The sequence below is a fragment of the Artibeus jamaicensis genome, unplaced genomic scaffold (assembly GCF_021234435.1).
Source record: "Artibeus jamaicensis isolate MK-2021 breed Jamaican fruit bat unplaced genomic scaffold, CSHL_Jam_final contig_2790, whole genome shotgun sequence".
NCBI classification, from domain to species: domain Eukaryota; kingdom Metazoa; phylum Chordata; class Mammalia; order Chiroptera; family Phyllostomidae; genus Artibeus; species Artibeus jamaicensis.
The window spans coordinates 3,278,578-3,296,454 of NW_026521616.1; the positions used below are offsets into that span (position 1 = coordinate 3,278,578).

The 17,877-nt window shown below is 45.1% G+C and overlaps 1 protein-coding gene and 1 non-coding gene across 2 annotated transcripts in view; one reads left to right on the forward strand and one right to left on the reverse strand.

Moving 5' to 3' along the window:
• The window catches only part of PITPNA (phosphatidylinositol transfer protein alpha), a 39,781-nt gene that overhangs the window by 2,905 nt on the left and 18,999 nt on the right, over positions 1 to 17,877 (reverse strand). Inside the window, exons 7-11 of the mRNA XM_037133702.2 lie at positions 16,440 to 16,523; positions 14,308 to 14,385; positions 14,037 to 14,147; positions 13,190 to 13,312; positions 769 to 836 (exon numbers count right to left, since the gene is read on the reverse strand). Of these exons, the coding sequence (XP_036989597.1) occupies positions 792 to 836; positions 13,190 to 13,312; positions 14,037 to 14,147; positions 14,308 to 14,385; positions 16,440 to 16,523 (441 nt within the window). The 3' untranslated portion in view covers positions 769 to 791. The remainder of the gene's footprint in view (positions 1 to 768; positions 837 to 13,189; positions 13,313 to 14,036; positions 14,148 to 14,307; positions 14,386 to 16,439; positions 16,524 to 17,877) is intronic.
• Positions 1,801 to 1,904, forward strand: LOC119040702 (U6 spliceosomal RNA). The gene has a single exon (XR_005080913.2). It is a non-coding gene; the product is annotated as a U6 spliceosomal RNA (small nuclear RNA).

Genomic DNA, 17,877 nt, shown 5'->3' on the forward strand with positions numbered 1-17,877 from the left:
CAGCCAGTTTTTATTTGATAAAATAATCTTCTCTCAGAGCTGATGGAGAGCAAGGCCAAGTTTTTCATTCCTGGCCGGGTTTGTCAGGGTCACAAAATGCACCCTGAGTTGCTGGAAAAACAGCAGGTCTGGAGGTGTGCGGGGCACTGGGAACAATTAGAAGGGAATTAGGGAAGTGATAATATGAAACAAGGAGCATCCCATCCTGGTCCTGTGACCACGGGGGAAATGCCTGTCAAGCTCCTGAGAGATGTTGCCTCTGATGAGGATAGCTACTTAGTACGGGGTCAGGGCTACAAAAAGGAAGGAAATGAAGCACCAGGCAAAACAATAAATGCCAACAGACTTTCCAGGTGATGATATCAGTTGGGAGCTAGGAACTGGCTCTGGCACGGGGTGGGGAGGGTATAGAGTGTCCTAGGATGCCATCCTTGACTTCAAATGGCTCAAGTTAGGAGAGGAAGAGTAATTAGTTACAAATAAGCTTCAATTCTGCATCCGCCGTGCCCCGTCTCACTACCTTGTCCATGTCTCTGTCTGGGTAGTTCCTTGTAAAATTACATGTGTCTGAAATGTTCTAACAGTCATAATGTTTTCAGTGGAAGCCCAAGAGCATGACGAGCCCGTTTAGCACGGCAGTCATTATTCCTAGGGGGCAGGATGAGAAATGAAGCCGATTTTCTGACTCCGTAGTGAGCTGCTGAGGCTTTGAGGGCCCAAACTGATTTTAGGACCTATGACATACACACAGGGAAACTGGGTACATACAGTGCAGAAGGGGAGGGGTGGCTTTAGTCATCTGCTGTCATTCCTTTCACTGGGTCCTTTTGTCTCATCTGAAACAGAAAAACAGAAAAAAATGGAAGCTCTTGCTGTTGATGGAACTCCACCACAGATACAGCATGCCTTCACGGTCCTGCCAACGGACAGGGTGGAGCACTTTGTGTGCCCAAAGTCAAGGAGAAGAAGAGAATTCCGCATCCCTACAGCCAAAGCCATACCATTTACATCTCTGTCACTGCTCCCACCATCCACGATTCCTGTTTCTCTCCGCTGCACCCCAGTGTTGGGGATTTGTTCTTAAGTTCCTGTCTTTCTCTCTTTCAATCATTCAACAGATATTTATGAAGCACCGCTTTTGTGCTAGGCACTGCTCCAGGCCAGAGGATTCAGCAGTGAACCAAAATGAACCAAGTCTTACTACAGGGGAAGTGCTACTTTGTAAGCGGACTACAGAAGGCTTCTCTGGTAAGGAAGTGAGTTGGAAAGTCCTTTGGCTCCCTGGAGACAGGAGGACAAGACACAGTGTTCAGGCAGAGGGAACAGCAATTCTCTCTCCTGAGCTCTGCTTCCAGGCTTCACCCAGTAAGTCAGGTGGGCACAGTGTGGTACCCACAGTTTAGCACAAGAACACGGGTAGAAAAGACAGGGGGCAGATCTCAACTTAAAAGAAGTGTGAGGCTGCTGGGAAGCAGATGGGTCTTCTCCGGAGGCACTGAGCACTCCCTGTCACTGGCACCTCCCAAGAAGTGGCTATAAATTCTTATTGGGCATATTGTGGTTGTGATCTTTGTCAGATCCCTTCCAACCTGGCAGTTCTATTTGCAGAATATCTATAACGTGAATGTTAACTTTCCATCAGATATACACAGAGTCCGGAAGAAGTAAAGCCTGCCTGAGTGTGGTTGGTGGCTACGTGAAAGTCTCACACGAGATGGACAGCAATTGGAACATTACACCTAAAATGTCATATGGTGTGCTTCAGTGTGATATTGTTACTTTAAATAATTACATGTTTATGTACTCGCTTCAGTAGCACATATACTAAAATTGGAATGATACAGAGATTAACGTGGCCCCTGAACAAGGATGACACACAAATTTGTGAAGCATTCCATATTTTTACAGAAAACCCTCAAAAAAAAAAAGAATTACATGCTTATGATTTTGTAATCAAAAAGGGGCGTTATTTGTCCCAAACCCTGTATATTTTTTATCCTCACCCAAGGACATGCTCACTGATTTTAGAAAGAGGGAAAGGGAGAAAGAGAGAGAGAGAGAAACATCGATGTGAGAAACATCAGTTGTTTGCCTTTCGTATGCGCCCTGACCCAGGACTAAACCCACAACCCAGGCATGTGCCCTGACTAGGGAATCAAACATGCGACCTTTTGGTTTGTGGGATGATGCCCAACCTACTGAACCACAACTGGCCAGAGCCCATTAGATATTTCTTTACTGTTTATGAGTTTTCTGTTCAATTTTTGTTCTTTATTCATTCAACAAATTTTGAGAGCCTAAGAGCATGATCTCTGGAAAAAACTGCCTGAATTATATTCTGGCTTCATCACTAATTATGTGAACTTAAGCATGTTACTAGACTATTCTCTAAGCCTCAATTTCTGTAATAATATGGGGTGTGGTAAAGACTAAATAAAGATACTCAGGTGGAGTAGTTAGCACAGCAGACGGCTTGGTGTGGAGCACACCCTCGGTACATGTTATCTGTGTTGTTATTTCTTTGTTCCTGGAGTGTGTGCATGCACACACTGGACTGAAGCTACAGCCCTCCTCAGAGTTACTGCCCACTAAAACTTCAGTACTGGCATGCTTTGCAGAGATTCTCTCTTAGTAGTGACAGCTCCCCACAGGGAAAAATTCTGAAAATATACTTCCTGACACTTTCCAAACCCATCTTTTGTGTTCACACACGTGGGAGTCCAAGTGGAACATGGTCATGGTAAAAAAAATTCTCCTAGTCGTCCCCATTATAGGCCAGAGTTTCCTCAAACATGGTCAAAATAACCGCCTGGGTACTTGCTGTAGATTCTTGGGTTCCAGGCCTGATGAACCAGAACCAGAACTAGTAGGAGATGGATCACTGGCCATAAAATGACTCACATTCCCTAGCTCCCAGCAAAGGTCCTCTGCTCTCAACAGGTGAGTCTATTTTCAGACACTTACTAGTCCCAAACCTCTGAGTAGGCTCTTAGCTCCACCTGGACAGCCTGTCCCCTGTAGGTTTTGCTCAAAACCCACTTTCCTGAATGACAGCTTTAAATTGCTATTGCTCCTATAACTTTAGTTGTGCACATTAATTAATACCTGTTATTACAATGTATTACTTCCTAAGGGTTCAACAGATTCAAGAGTTTCCAGCACGGAAGAAATCTGTTAAGGATAAGGCACTGTCCTGGTTTTAAAAACACAAACACCCTGTGGTATCAGGTTGGAACTGAGGTTATTTTGCATGAACACAATATGTAAAGTAAATATAGAAATACATGTAAATGTAAAAGTTCCCTAGCTCTGTCCTGTGAGGCCTGGGACAGCAGCTCCCCAACAGTGACGAGCACACCTAGCAGCCAAACATGCCCTCCCCTAAAAGAAACCAGGGCTCCTCAGAGATGTGGCTGAATATTAGGCTGAGTCACGGGAAGAACGAGACCAGCCCAGGACACCCTGTGGTGCTTCAGGTGATCAAAGGTAACCTTACCAGTAGCTAGATAGAATACAGAGAAAAGAACACCGAATCTGTGATATTCTGGCTTAAAATACATAAACTGGATCTAACCATGCAGAATCACTGGACAGACATAGCCAGATTGAGAGGCATTCTTCAAAGTGCCTAGGCTGTAACCATAAAAAATATGAAGGTCATGGAAGTGTAGGAAGACATGAGGAATGTCACCAGATAGACAGAGACTAGAAGGCTGCAGTGTGTGATCCTGGGGTTGCACCCTCTGCTTTAAAGGAATGGAGTCTCTTGACCTGACCATCCCGCAGGACAAAGGATCACCAGTTCAACTCCCGGTCAGGGCACATGCCTGGGTTGCGGGTTCGATCCCCAAATGGGGCACATATGAGAGGGAAACCATCGATAGTTCTCTCCCTCTCTTTCTCCCTCCCTTTCCCTCTGTCTAAAAATAAATAAATAAAATCTTTTTAAAAAAGAGAAAGGAATGGAGCTTCTGGGTAAAGGGGTATTGTATTCTTGCCATTTTCTATAAGTTTGAAATTCTTTAAAATATTTTTTAAATTTTTATTTATTTATTTTAGACAGAAGAGAAGAGAGGGAGAGAAACTTCAGTGTGTGGCTGCCTCTCACACACCCTCCACTGGGGACCTGACCTGGCCAGGAACCAAACTGGTGGCCCTCTGGTTCATAGGCCGACACTCAGTTCACTGAGCCACACCAGTCAGGGCCTTTAAAATATTTTTAAAAGACAAAAACACTCTTATTAAATGTCAGCTCACTAATGACCATTCACATACATTTCCAATAATCAGACAGATAATTTAATATCATAAGGCCCAAGGAACTTTGCCTTGGGTCTCATGATCTTTCTTTGGGCCTCAACCAGACCCTTGCTTGCCCTCAGAGTTCACTGCAAATGCAAAGCAAGGTCCTGTTTGCCTACTGCTTGAAAAAAGATGCAGCTTCCTATCAGGGAACCTCATAACATCCCCTACTCTCAGAGACAAGGTTATTCCTCAGGGCGCCACTGAAATGAAGATGCATTACTTCATTCTTATAATGAAAGGCTCTAAGAATGCGTATTTCCTGTTTCCTGGGGCCTAAGTGGCATGAGAGATTTTATCTGAAGTTTGCAGTGTTCCTCGGATCAAGCCAATGCAGGCTCGCTCTCGCTCTCGCTCTCTCTATCTATATATATAGTTGAGGAACATGGAAATAGAAACTCCTAGTTTGTTTGTTTTTCACAGTCATTTCCTCTAGGAATGCAGCCAGGGGTTAGAGGAAAGAGACTTTCATTTATCTATTTAATTTATTTATATGGACTTGTATTTTTTAATATTTTCTGTATCTTTTGAAAATTGCTTTTACCATAAAGTATGAAACACTCTTGCCATGGCCGCATAGCTCCCTTGATTAGAGCATCGTCCCAATATGCCAAGGTTGAGGCTTTGATACTGAGTCAGGGCACACACAAGAATCAACCAATAAATGCATAAGTGGAACAACACACCGATGTCTCTCTCTCCCTCTCTCTCGTCCCTCCTCCCCACTTCCTCTCTCTAAAATCTATAAATTAAAAGAACATTTTGTTGACTTGAAGAATTAGTAAATACACCCATGTCAGCATCCTGACTCTGACGCTGTGCTGTCGTTCTGTAAGGCACCACCATCAGGAGAAAGACCTGAAAAGTAACCACAGACCAGAAGCACTCGGGAGGAACATGGACACGAGGCACAGGCAGGCTTGTTTTCAGAGCCTCTTTGGAAAGCCTCTATAAATAGGCTCAGCCCTTTGGGAAGGCAATTTGGCAATACATAACAAGAGTCCTAAATTCTATAATTCCATGTATGAAATTTATTCCATGGAAATAATCCTAATTACCAAAAAACCAGAGTGCACAAAAATGTTCATCACAGCATTATTTACGACAGAGGGAACCTGGAAACACGCAGGTAAACTCCACGTTGGGTAATGACAGGGCAGAGGAACACGCACACCGCGGTCAGGAAGAGCTCCGTGAAGGAGTTTTTAGTGGGAAAATGCTGTTATAACGTTCAGAGTAAAAGGCAAAATATTCACCTGGCACATGTAATACAATCATAACTAAATAAAAGTGTGTAGAGAAACTGGAAGTGCAGAAAAATGTTTCTAGTGCTTGTCTTTAAATGGTGAGAGTACAGTGATCTTTTTCTTTATACTTTCACTATTTTCCCCAAAATGTTTAATGTTTATACATTATTTAATACTGAAAAATGAAACTGCGTTTAAAAAGAAAGGAAAATCACTCCCATATTTCAAGGTGTTGTACAGTGTTCTGGGGGGTCATTGCCAGGTAGGTCAGAGGTAACTTCGACCCCACAGGACAGCCTCGTCCTCCACGCACAGGGATCCCTTTGCCTTGAAAAACCTCGTTCTTTCCTCTGCAGACAAGATGGGAATCTCAGGCTCTAATCTCCCATGGCCCAGTAGGTGAGCGAGACACCAAGCAGTTTCTCTTTATCAGCCTAACTCTCAGAACTTATACAGGATGGAGCAAAAGTACACTTACCGTTGTTTGTAAGGAAAATAATACAATAATTAATAAATATAATAAACTCTGTGTTTCATGTACTCACACCTGTGAACCTACTTCTGCCCCACCCAGTATTTACTACGACCCCAAACTGGAAGCTGCATACAGTGATCTGCCAGGCACCTCACTGCACAGGTAACCAGCCTAGAGTTTAAGGCTTAAATCTAAAACTGATGGTGATCCTTCAGTCAAGAAGCCACAGGATGAAGCCAGGGCCCTCTGCACCGAGATTCGGGTGGTGAGAAAGGACAGGCACGTTGCCATGCAAGCACAGGAACAGGGAGACCGGCCTCAGGGAGGCTTGGAGACAAGGAAGGCCTCCCCCAAGGAAGGCCAGCTGAGCCAGCATGCCATGTGGCCTCTCAGCTCCACCACGAAGGACCAAGTCCAGAAGGGAAGGACCATGGCGAGACTGGAAGACCCATGGAGCCAACAGGAACTTAGAGAGGAAGACCACGGGGAAGGCTGGGAAAGGAAATGTGGTGGAATCTTAATCACGTGCTCTAACACACAGCATCTCCGTTGTTCTTCGGCCGAGTGTTCTAGATAGTCCAGTAAGTAGGGAAACAAGTTTTCTTACAAATTTGTAAATGAGTTCTCTTCTCACAGGCTCATTATCTCCAGAATTAATGGCCAAAGGCCTAGGAAGCAGCTGGTTCAGTGAACTGAAAGGTAGCCCTCACTTCTCTGACTCTCAGTTTTTTATCTATGAAGTGAAAATAATAGCTATGGCCCAGGTTGCCATGGAGATTTGATGACAAATATGTGCAAAACTCTTACCACACATGATAGGCACACAGTAAGACCTCAATAAACAGACATTAGCTTCTAGTAGTAATAAAAATACTTTTCATTTTAGAAGCTAGTGAGTGCCCCATCACAGGAGGTGACCGAGCACAACTGGTGGGGAGGCTACAGAGAGGACTCAAGCACTGGACATGTAATTGGACTAAATGACTTTTATGTACCTTCGTCTACTTTTATGAGTCCCTTAAGAAAGCAAGAGCGAGTGAGAGGGAGAAAAAAGGGAGTCAGGCAGGGATGGAGACAGGGTAAGGGAAAAAGGGAGGGCGAAGGAGAGAGAGGGAAAGGGAAAAGTGTGTGTTGGGGGGAGAGAGAGAGAGAGAACTTTCCCACAGGCACACATTTCCTAACATTTTTCTTTTCAGGGCAAAGGACTAATCTCTTGATCCCTTGTTTCTCAAATCCTTGAGCCTCATTCAAGAATGGCGGGTCCGCCTCTAACAGGGACAAGACTTGTATCAGTGGTGACTGTGGCCGTATGGCAACCCCTCATAAGTCAGAAAACAACCTACTCGAACTAGACTACTATGCAGTGATTTAAAGAGTAACAGTTATAATTCCAAGAACACTGGCCAAGATGGAGGCATAGATGGAAACACTGTACCTCCTCACACAATCAAAATTAAGGACAACAAAAATTTAGAAACAAAAAGCACCCAGAACTGACAGAAAATTGAACTGTATGGAAGTCCAACAACCATCCATCCAGACTGGTAAGAGGGGCAGAGTCAGCAGCCAGTGGAGAGGGGTCACGGCAAGAAAAAGCAGTGGCTAGCAGACCCCGGCTGCGGGGTGGCAATGAGCAGACCCAGTGAGGCGTGCAAGGTGGCTGGCTGACCGTGGTCAACACATTCGCGTGCAGATAAACCAGGCAAAAACGGGCAGCAAGACAGACTACGCAACTCAGGGTCCCAGCACCAGGAAATAAAGCCTAAAATCACAGTTTGAAAACACTTGTGGGGGTTGAGGTGCCGGGAGAGACTCCCAGCCTCACAGGAGAGTTCGTTGGAAACACCCACAGGGGCCTAGAACACACACAAGCCCACACACCTGGGAACCAGCACCAGAAGGGCCCAATTTGCTTGTGGGAAGCAGCAGAGGGGACAGAAATCTGAGAGAGAGCAGAGCAAGTGCAATTGCTCCCTCTCTGACCCCGCCCCCACATATAATGTCACAACCCAGCAACTGGGTTGCCCTACCCTGGTAAACATCTAAGGCTCCTTCCCTTACTACATAAGAGGCGTGGCCAGACCCCCCCCCCCAAAAAAAAAGGCTCAAACAGAAGAATAGATCTAAGCTCCGGAGCCAATACATCTAAGCAACTAAGAGATAGCCAACCTATCGGATGTACAGTTCAAAGTACTGTTGATCAGGATGCTCACAGAACTGGTTGATTTTAGTCACAAATTAGATGAAAAAACTAAGGCTATGCTAAGTGAAATAAAAATGTACAAGGAACAAATAGTGATCGGAAGGAAACTGGGACTCAAATCAAGGGAGTAGAACAGAAGGAAGAAACATCTAGCCAGAAAAGAATAAGAAACAAGAATTCAAAAAAATGAGGAAAGGCTTAGGAACCTCCAGGACATCTTTCAACGTTCCAACATCCGAATTATAGGGGTACCAGAAGGGGAAGAGGAACAGCCACAAGTGGAAAACTTATTTGAACAAATAATAAAGGAGAACTTCCTCAATCTGGCAAAGGAAATAGACTTCCGGGAAATCCAGAAAGCTCAGAGAGTCCCAAAGAAGTTGGACCCAAGAAGGAACACACCAAGGCACATGATAATTACATTAGCCAAGATTAAAATGAAGGAGAGAATCCTACAAGCAGCAAGACATAAGGGGACAGTCACCTACAAAGGACTTCCCATCAGACTGTCAGCAGATTTCTCAAAAGAAACCTTACAGGCAAGAAGGGGCTGGAAAGCCGTGGCTGGAGTAGCTCAGTGAATTGAGCACGGGCCTGCAAACCAGAGAATCGCAGTTCGATTCCCAGTCAGGGCACATGCCTGGGTTGCAGTCCAGTTCCCAGCGGGGGACACATGAGAGGCAACCATACATTGATATTTCTCTCCCTCTCTCCTTCCCTTCCCCTCTAAAGATAAATAAATAAATAATTAAAAAGGGGGGGGCTGGAAAGAAGTATTCCAAATCATGAAAGCCAAGGACCTACATCCAAGATTGCTCTATCCAGCAAAGCTTTCATTTAGAATGGAAGGGCAGATGAAGTACTTCTCAGATAAGGTCAAGTTTAAGGAGTTCATCATCACCAAGCCCTTATTATATGAAATGTTAAAGGGACTTACCTAAGAAAAAGAAGATAAAAAAGAAAGCGATCCCCCTCCCTTCCCTTCCCCTCTAAAGATAAATACATAAAATTAAAAAAAAAATATGAACAGTGAAAGGACATCAAACTCACAGTTATTAAACACACCTAAAACAAAAGCAAAATAAGTGGACAGGTAAAACAAGAGCAGAGCCATAGAAATGAAGATCACATGGAAGGTTAGCAACAGGGGAGTGGGAGGAGGAGAGGTAGGGAGAAGGTACAGAGAATAAGTAGCATAGACAGTAGGGAGAAAATAGGGGGAGGGCAAGAGTAGTGTGGGAAATGTAGAAGCTAAAGAACTTATGATACATGGACATGAACCAAAGGGGAGAATATGAGTGGAAGGGGGTGTGCAGGGTGGAGGGGAATGAAAGGGGGAAATGGGACAACTGTAACAGCATAATCAATAAAATAAAAAATAAAGAATAACAGTTATAATTCCTATTGGAAACTTGCAGTGAGCCCTGGGAGATTGAATACATGCATTTATTGCTATTCCTCCCCTCAACCTTACTAGAATGACAGTGAAAGAATAAAAAAAACATAAAGGCATGAAGCCAATAAGAACAGAGGAGACAACAGCAACCAAGAGATGATAGTAACATTCTGGAAGGTGAAAAAATGACGGATGAGTAGCGCCTAGTTTTCAGTGCAGCCTGAGCTGACACCTAAGTGCCTGTGGGGGCAGCCAAGGGGGAGCCGGAGTGTGCTGCAGGTTCTCCCAAGTTTCGGGAACTGGAAGCACCAGGAACCTCTGAAGGTGGGAGTAAAGGTAGAGTTGAAAATAGGTGACATTTAAAAAAAGAAAAAAGAAACGGGTGATTTGTTTGAAAGTCCAAATAAAGAAAAGGGCAGCCCTGCCAGGCCCTCCCTCCATTCTCACAGCCCAGCAACCCTGCCCCCTGCTGCGGCAGCAAAGCCTGCTCCCTCGGAAGCGGCTGAGGGAAGCGTGAACACCAGGCCCTGCTCAGCAAGGGGCCAAGGGGACAGGATGCAGAATGTGAGAGGGTTAAGTTAGAGCCGCCCACGGCAGGTGAGCCTGCCTGGACCCCTTTCCAGCTCCGCTCCCAGAATCCTGGCTGCCTGTCCATCCCCAGAGAGGGCACTGGGGAGTCCTCTAGATAAAATGATATCAGCCCAATAAAAACAGACTCAGAATTCTGAAAGGGGGGGGACTAGGGACACCAAGGATACCACCTGACTACCCTGCATGAAGCCCGCCCACTGATTCACAGAGCTTACAATCAGGTTTTTAGAGTTTCATTCTCAAATGTGGCCAAGGACCACCAGTCATTTCAGGAAAGCCCCAACACGCAGAGTCCAACAAGAAAAAGGAGCTCAGAGGAAACAAAGACTGTTTATTCCCTGGGGCAGAGACACTGCAAACCCCAAACACAAAAACAAAAAACTATAGCTTCAGGAAAGGAAGATAATGCATGTAGGAAAAAACATAAAGTACTTTAGAAACTAGAAGGTTAATTCCTGGGGTCCAACTTCTAATAAAAATTCCAAAAAGAGAACAAAGAGAGGGGAAAGAGTTGTGAAATAGATAACACAAAAACATTTTCCAGAACTAAAGGGATCTTTAGATCAAAGTGTCCACCAAGTGGGAACAAAATGAATGAGAACGGACCATGCCAACTGCATTACCATACAACACATATCACACACCAAAGAAAGCAAACCATTCATGTAGAGACTGGAAAACAAAACCTGAGACAGACACATGAAACGAGGCTAACAGAAAGAAGGGAGGCAATTACTAACTTTTTTTTTAATGTTAACAACGACTGAGTATTATGTTTTATTAAATGCACATTCTGTATGTATTGAAATGATTAGTGCATGCTTTTACTTCTTTCTTTTTTTAATATATATTTTTAAAAATTGATTTTAGAGAGGAAGGGAGAGAGTGAGAAAGACAGAAACATCAGTTTGTTGTTCCACTTATTTATGCATTCATTGGTTGGTACTTGTATGTGCTCTGACCAAGAACTGAACCTGTAGTCTTGGTGTATCAGAACAACACTCTAACCAACTGAATTCCCCTGGCTACCTTGCCAGGGGAATTACTAACTTTTTATAACAAACAAACAGCCCTGACTGATGTAGCTCAGTGGATTGAGTGCTGGCCTGTAAAGTAAAAAGTCGCTGGTTCGATTCCCAGGAAGGCTACATGCCTGGGTTGTAGGCCGGGTCTCTAGTTGGGGGCATTCAAGAGGCAACCAATCGATGTATCTCTCACACAACAATGTTTCTCTCCCTTTCAAAATAAATAAATAAAATCTTACAAAATAAAATACATACAATAAAGAAAGAAAGAAAAATCAGAGCAGACTAAAGTGCTCAGCTGGGGAAAAGAATGACAGCGGCAGTAACATAAACACCGCAACACGGATGAACCCCGGGCTGACACCGGAGGACAGAGAGGGAGAATGTGAGTGGCAGGTGGAGAAAAAGAGCTACATCTTCCCTGGGAAGAAGTTGACAGCTAATGTCAAAAGTTGAGAATGAGAAATTAAGAATTAAGAGCACAGGCATATTATTCAGAAGTACGGAGATAATTAACAAAAAGGCACCCACACATACGAATTAGGCTGTGTCTGTTAGACACTCGGGGGCTGGAGCTCCAGGCTAAACCCCCGAAGCCTCTGTGATCCTCTGTTTAGTAACTTCTTTTTGTCAGGACCAGGGTGACCAAAAGGCTCAGGCCTCTCTTACATGGTCTGAATGGCCAGAGCCTTGGATGTTACATTCCCCTACATGCTGAAGATCCTTAACAGAACAATCAGAAATTGTGCCCCAAACCCTGCCACTCCCTGCCAAATGTAGCAGAATGAGTAACCGAAACATCTGCCTCCAACAGGAACTAACTCAGCGTACCATTTAACCAGTGACTCAGCCCAGGAAGTGTCATGCTGGACTGCAAACCACTCCCCTGGGGGCTGCCGAGGAAAGCAGGGCTGCTGCACCCCACAGCATGGGACACCTCAGCACTCGGGCCTGGAGCTCCCCAGGCCCTGCAGCCCCCGAGGCCCTGCTGGAGAGCCAGGCAAGGCCATGCAAAGCAATGTCTGCCAGACACCCAGGCTCCGTGCCAACCCACCCAAAGCAAGAAGGGAGAAATGGCAGATCTTATGAAATAGAGCTTCCTCCCTTATTCTTAGCCTCAAGAAAGCAGGAGGGCCCCAAATGGCATTTAGAGGGAGAAGAGGCCTAATGATTAAGAGCTATGGCTCTCACCCTGACCTTATCACCAGCAGGCTATGTGACCCCGGGCACATGACCTCTCAGAGCCTCCACCTCCTTATTGGAGTGTGGGGGTCACAGTGGTGCCCACTCAGGCGTGTGGTGCGGCTCACAGGAGATGGTGTGTGTAAAGGCCCCCAGAACAGTGCCTTAGGCACAGTCAGTATGTGAGTGTTATTTATGACAATCTCCTCAGCGTGAACCTCACGGGGAGCATCTCCAAACAAGGCAGGGGAGTGTTAGGTCTTCCGACTCCCGTGAGGCATAGAGCCCTTCTTCTGGGAGTCATGCCAACCACCCACCCCACCCCCACCCCACCCCAAAGCAAAGGCTTTAAATTCTAAAAACAGCTCAAAACCACCTTAGTTGTGTGCATGCTGTTGTGTCCACTGTGGGTCACGCGTGTGGTATTCACGATCAGCCCAGCCCAGCCTGCCTGCTCCTGGGGGCACCTCCTTCTCTGTAGCCAGCACAACCCCCACCCACGGCTCTGGAGAACCACTGCAGCGGCTGTATTACTACCTGGCACTCAGCACCCACTGCCGTATTCACTTCTCTGGATACGCCAAGACCTCGACTAGACTGCAAATTCAAGAGCAGGAGCTGCTTTCTTCCTTATAGTTCCCAGAATGCCTGGCATTAGACCTTACCCACAGGAGACAAGGACATGTTCCTAGATCCACAGAACAGTGAACTGCGCCAGCGCAACCGTCTCCTGCATGTCCCCAGAGTCTTCTCTCGGCGTCCACTTACCTCGTCCAGCTGTCTCTTCGTCTCTTCTTCCATCCTCCGAATGTCATCCATCGTCAGGTCAACCCACTTATCGAGCCAACAGAACAGCTGCCTGTGGAAGTTTGTAAACAGACGCTTCTCTTGCTAGAAAAACGAGGGAATGTAGTTGGAACCCAGAAGATGAAGGCTACTGTTGTGGCTGCCCCACCCCATGACCCCACCCCCAATACCCGCACTTCAGTGGGGAGGCTGGGGAGGAATGATGTCTGGCTGGCTTGTCTGGATCAGGCTTCCAGTCCCGTAGGTCAGTGACTTTTGCCTTCACATGTCTAACAGGTGTGGCTTCAAGTAGGAGAGAGCCCCCAGGAGAAAACAGGTGTCTACCTCACAGGTAGACCCTGAGCCCAAAATGCTATGAAGGCAGGCAACCCATGAGCTCACACCTAAGCCAAAGCCCCAAAAACAAGTGTGCCAGCTATGAAATATAGTCCGAGAGCACATCTGAAAAAAGGCTATAAAAACTCCTTATGTTTGCCTAGTTCAGTAATTCAGGGCACTGGAGAATTTGGCTTGCAATGCCTCTTGCCTTTTGGCTTCAAGAAAAGAGAAAGACTGAGTTCTGTTTTTGTTTCATCATAGGGAGCCTTTTCCTGTTTCCTTCCCTGTCACAGAGTGTCCTTGGATGGACGACATTAAACTAAAAGACAGTTAAGTACAAGGACAAGTGGGGGGTCTGGGAAATCAGACTAAATATTTGAATGCCATCAACCCTAGAAAGTAAGTCGCATGGGTTGTACGATCTTCTCTGGTTGGGCAAAACACCCTACCAACCCATAAACACTGGGAAGGCCTCACCCTGGCTACTCACCTTATGTATAAAGTTTTCCACTTTGTTCTGCAGGCCCCACCACTTGAACTTGACAGTAACCAGTTTGTATGCACACATGTACGGACAGTCTTTCTGATTTACAAGTTCTTGCTGTATTAGAAACATATCCATAGGCAGGAAGGTAACTAACAGGGCAGACCTCAGGATCTCCCTCTGCCCAGCCCCAGCCATTCATTCCCTTCCTCCAGCCAAGGGAGGAGGCCCACCCGGACCGTGCCCAGCCCCCTGGTGGTTAGGAAGTGAACTGCACCTTCCAATTGGGGCCCAAGGGTCCTCGTCCTGTTTTGATAGATTTAAATTTTGCTGGGTCTTCCTCTGCTTTGTAATCCTGAAAGAAGTGGTAGAATTGGGAGTTGGGGGAGGGAGAGGGGAAGAGAGACGAAGGGAGGGAGAGAGGAATCAGATTTTCCATCAAAATACACATCATGCCAGTCTTCATGCTGCTGGAGCACAAATAAATCTATTATAAACAGGATATAGAACTGTTTACATTTGCCGAGGTGCATTCTGTATGACTTTTTCTGCTAGGGTTTGTTTTCAGTGTTACCATATGCAAGTGTCACCTGACAATCTGAGCAAGCAGGTGCTACCACCGTTTAAAACAGGGATTTTCAACCTGCAGTGAGCACCCAAATTGCCAGGGACAGCTTCGTCAAAACACAGACTCCTGGGCCACTCCACCAACAACCCAACGAATAAGAATATCTGCAGGTAGGAGCAGCACAGATTTTTTTTAAACCTCTGAAGGTGAGTATAAAATACACAGCCAGAGCTGAAAACAAGTGGCTGTCATTCCTGAAATCTAACCTGATCTCTCTCTAGCTTGTTTTTTTTAAATTTTAAACTGGCATGTTATAATAAAATCATTATTGTATAGAACATAATAGAATGCTTGATGTATCACTATATGTATCCTCTTGAGGATTATTGTCAGTCTCACTTCACTGATTTCTAATGTAATCAATGCTGTGTGTTAATTAACCGTAACAAAAGTTTAATCTTTGGCCATTCCTCTGCATTGACCATGGCCTCAGAAAAAGGCAACTCATTACAGCAACTGCCTAACAAAAATAAGGAGATCACACACGGTCATAAAGTACTTCTAGAAGCTGAGATTACTTATGTGTACTTAAAAAAAATAAGTCTTCCCTACCTCTGCTTCTCTCCATTCACAACCAGAGCTGACAAAATACTCAAAGAGGCATACTCTGCTAGCATTCCTGTTTGAGACATACCTGGGTATGTATGTATATTCAGTCTGAGAAAATCCATCAAGCTGTACACTTACGATACATTCACATTGCTATATATGTTATACTTCAATAGAAAGTTTTTTGAAAAATCCACTAATCTTTTTTTTAAAAAAATATTTATTTACTTATAGAGGGGAAGGAGAGAGGGAGAGAAACATCAATGTGTGGTTGCCTTTTGTGCATCCCCTGCTGGAAACTGGCCTGCAGGGTAGCAGTCTGCAACCCAGGCATGTGCCCTGACTGGGAATCGAATCACGATGCTTTGATTCACAGGCCCGTGCTCTATCCACTGAGCTACACCAGCCAGGGCTCCACTAATCTTTTGAGGGTCGGAGCGGGAATATCCGGTAAGGAAACACAAGATGTTTTTCATCTTTTTTGGAAATGCACAAATTGAAGTATCTTAAGGGAATAGTGATTCCAGGAAAGAGTTACCATACCCCTGGGATGGGAAGCGCACACGCTATTCCTGCTAATGGGCAGAGAGCCAAATTCCTGTGCCCAGGTCCCCACAGGCCTGCCAAAGAGGAAGACTTTATACTGAGCGAAGGAGAACTGCCCTTTCCTGTCCTGTGCTTTCTGGGAGCACAGCAGTGTGCATGGCAGGCCCGGGCCCCTGTGCTCCCCAACTGCATGGCCAGCAAAACACTGTCCATTTCTAGCATTTGCTGCCATGTTTGTTACTCTGGAAGCCACGACCAACTTCTTGAGGGCAGGGGACTTGTCTTTTCATATATCTGGAACAGTACTCACCCGGAACACACAGGAACAGAATACCCCAAACGCAAGAGGCAGGCAATAAAGTTTCTTAGTTACTGGGTTGGAAAAATAAATTTGAGAACTAGTTTCAGGCTCAGTGTGATTTCAGCAGGGCAAATCATCCTTGGACTACCAATGACACCACAGTGTCCAGAGGCCAAACAGGACACTCACACCTGGGCCACTATTTCTCTTGTCTTGATCAAGTCAAGACAAGAGAATTATTGATACTGATTTAAAAAAATAAAACAAGTAATACCCAAGAAAGAACTTCTCTCCCAGCCAACTTGGGTCTGGTTCCCTGGTTTCTCTGACACTTAGAGGTCACTGCTGCATCTCAAGGCCACCCACATCTCTAAACGGTTCCTACCTTGCTAAGTACTTGGCTTCGATCTGCAATGTCTATATATATGACTTCCACATGTTTCCATGCCTCAGGCTCCAGTTTGTGTACCTGCAGGAACAAGGAGGACCACTCTGTAGTTTGCTTTTTTGAAGATTTTATTTATTTTTAGAGGGGAAGGGAGGGAGAGGGGGACAGAAACATCAATGTGTGGTTGCTTTTCACGCATGCCTCACCGGGGACCTGGCCCACAACCCAGGCACGTGCCCTGACTGGGAATCGAACCAGGGAACCCCTGCTTTGCAGGCCGGCACTCAGTCCATTGAGCCACACCAGCCAGGGCCCCCTGTGTAGTTTTGATCAGCTACAAACCACCCCTTACCCGGAAGAGACACCTATAAACAGCTATCCCCATGATCGGAAATGTGCGGTTTCTATTGGTAAAGAATTACATATAAAATCTTTCAAAGGAATGGGAGGATAAATTTTAAGTGGACACACGCTTGGGAATTAATGCTCTGACTTTTTAGCCTCGGTACCGCTTCAGCCAAAACACTCTCAGAGCTACCTGTACCTACAGTTACCTACATCACCTCCACCTCCCTCTTGGTAAAGACTAGAAACATCTGTGGAGATATTGCTTCCTTAGCCACAGACTGCTTATTTTGATGCTTTTCAGAAATTAATTCAAACAGGCGGTACATGTCCATGATATATAAAATTATGACACAAAAAATGTATACAAGGATATGATAAAGACTCACTCTTTCTCTTGCTTGTCTCCCAGTCCCCTCTTGAGTTAACTCCAGTGGTACCAGATTCTATGCACTTACCAACATCCGTATGCAAAGATTTTTCTTCTAATACAAACGGGAGCACATATATACTTGCCATTTTGCATCTTGCTTTTTAAACACTGAACAATAGCCCTAGCTGGTGTGGCTCAGTGGATTGAGTGCTGGCCTGAGAACTGAAAAGTAGCCAATTTGATTCCCAGTTGGGGCACATGCCTGGGTTGGGGGCCAGGTCCCCAACTGGGGGCATCTAACTGATGTCTCTCTTCCTCTCTTTCTCCCTCCCTTATATTCTCTCTGAAAGTAAATAAATAAATACTTAAAAATTTAAAAAACAAGCTGAACAATAAATCTTGAAGATTTTTCTGTATCGTTTTTTCCCCCTATTAGTTCTTTTTATTTTTACTTATTTTTAAATCTTCACTCAAGGATATGTTTATTGCTTTTAGAGAGAGGGAAAGGGAAGGAGAAAGAAAGGGAGAGAAACATCAGTGTGAGAGAGAAACATCAATCAGTATGGGCCCTGACCAGGAATTGAACTTGCGACCTTTTGGTGCCCAGGACAATGCTCCGATCAACTAACTGAGCCACTCAACAAAGGCCCTAATGGCTACTCAATATACCACTATTTATTTTTTTAAGATTTTAAAATTTATTTATTTTTAGACAGA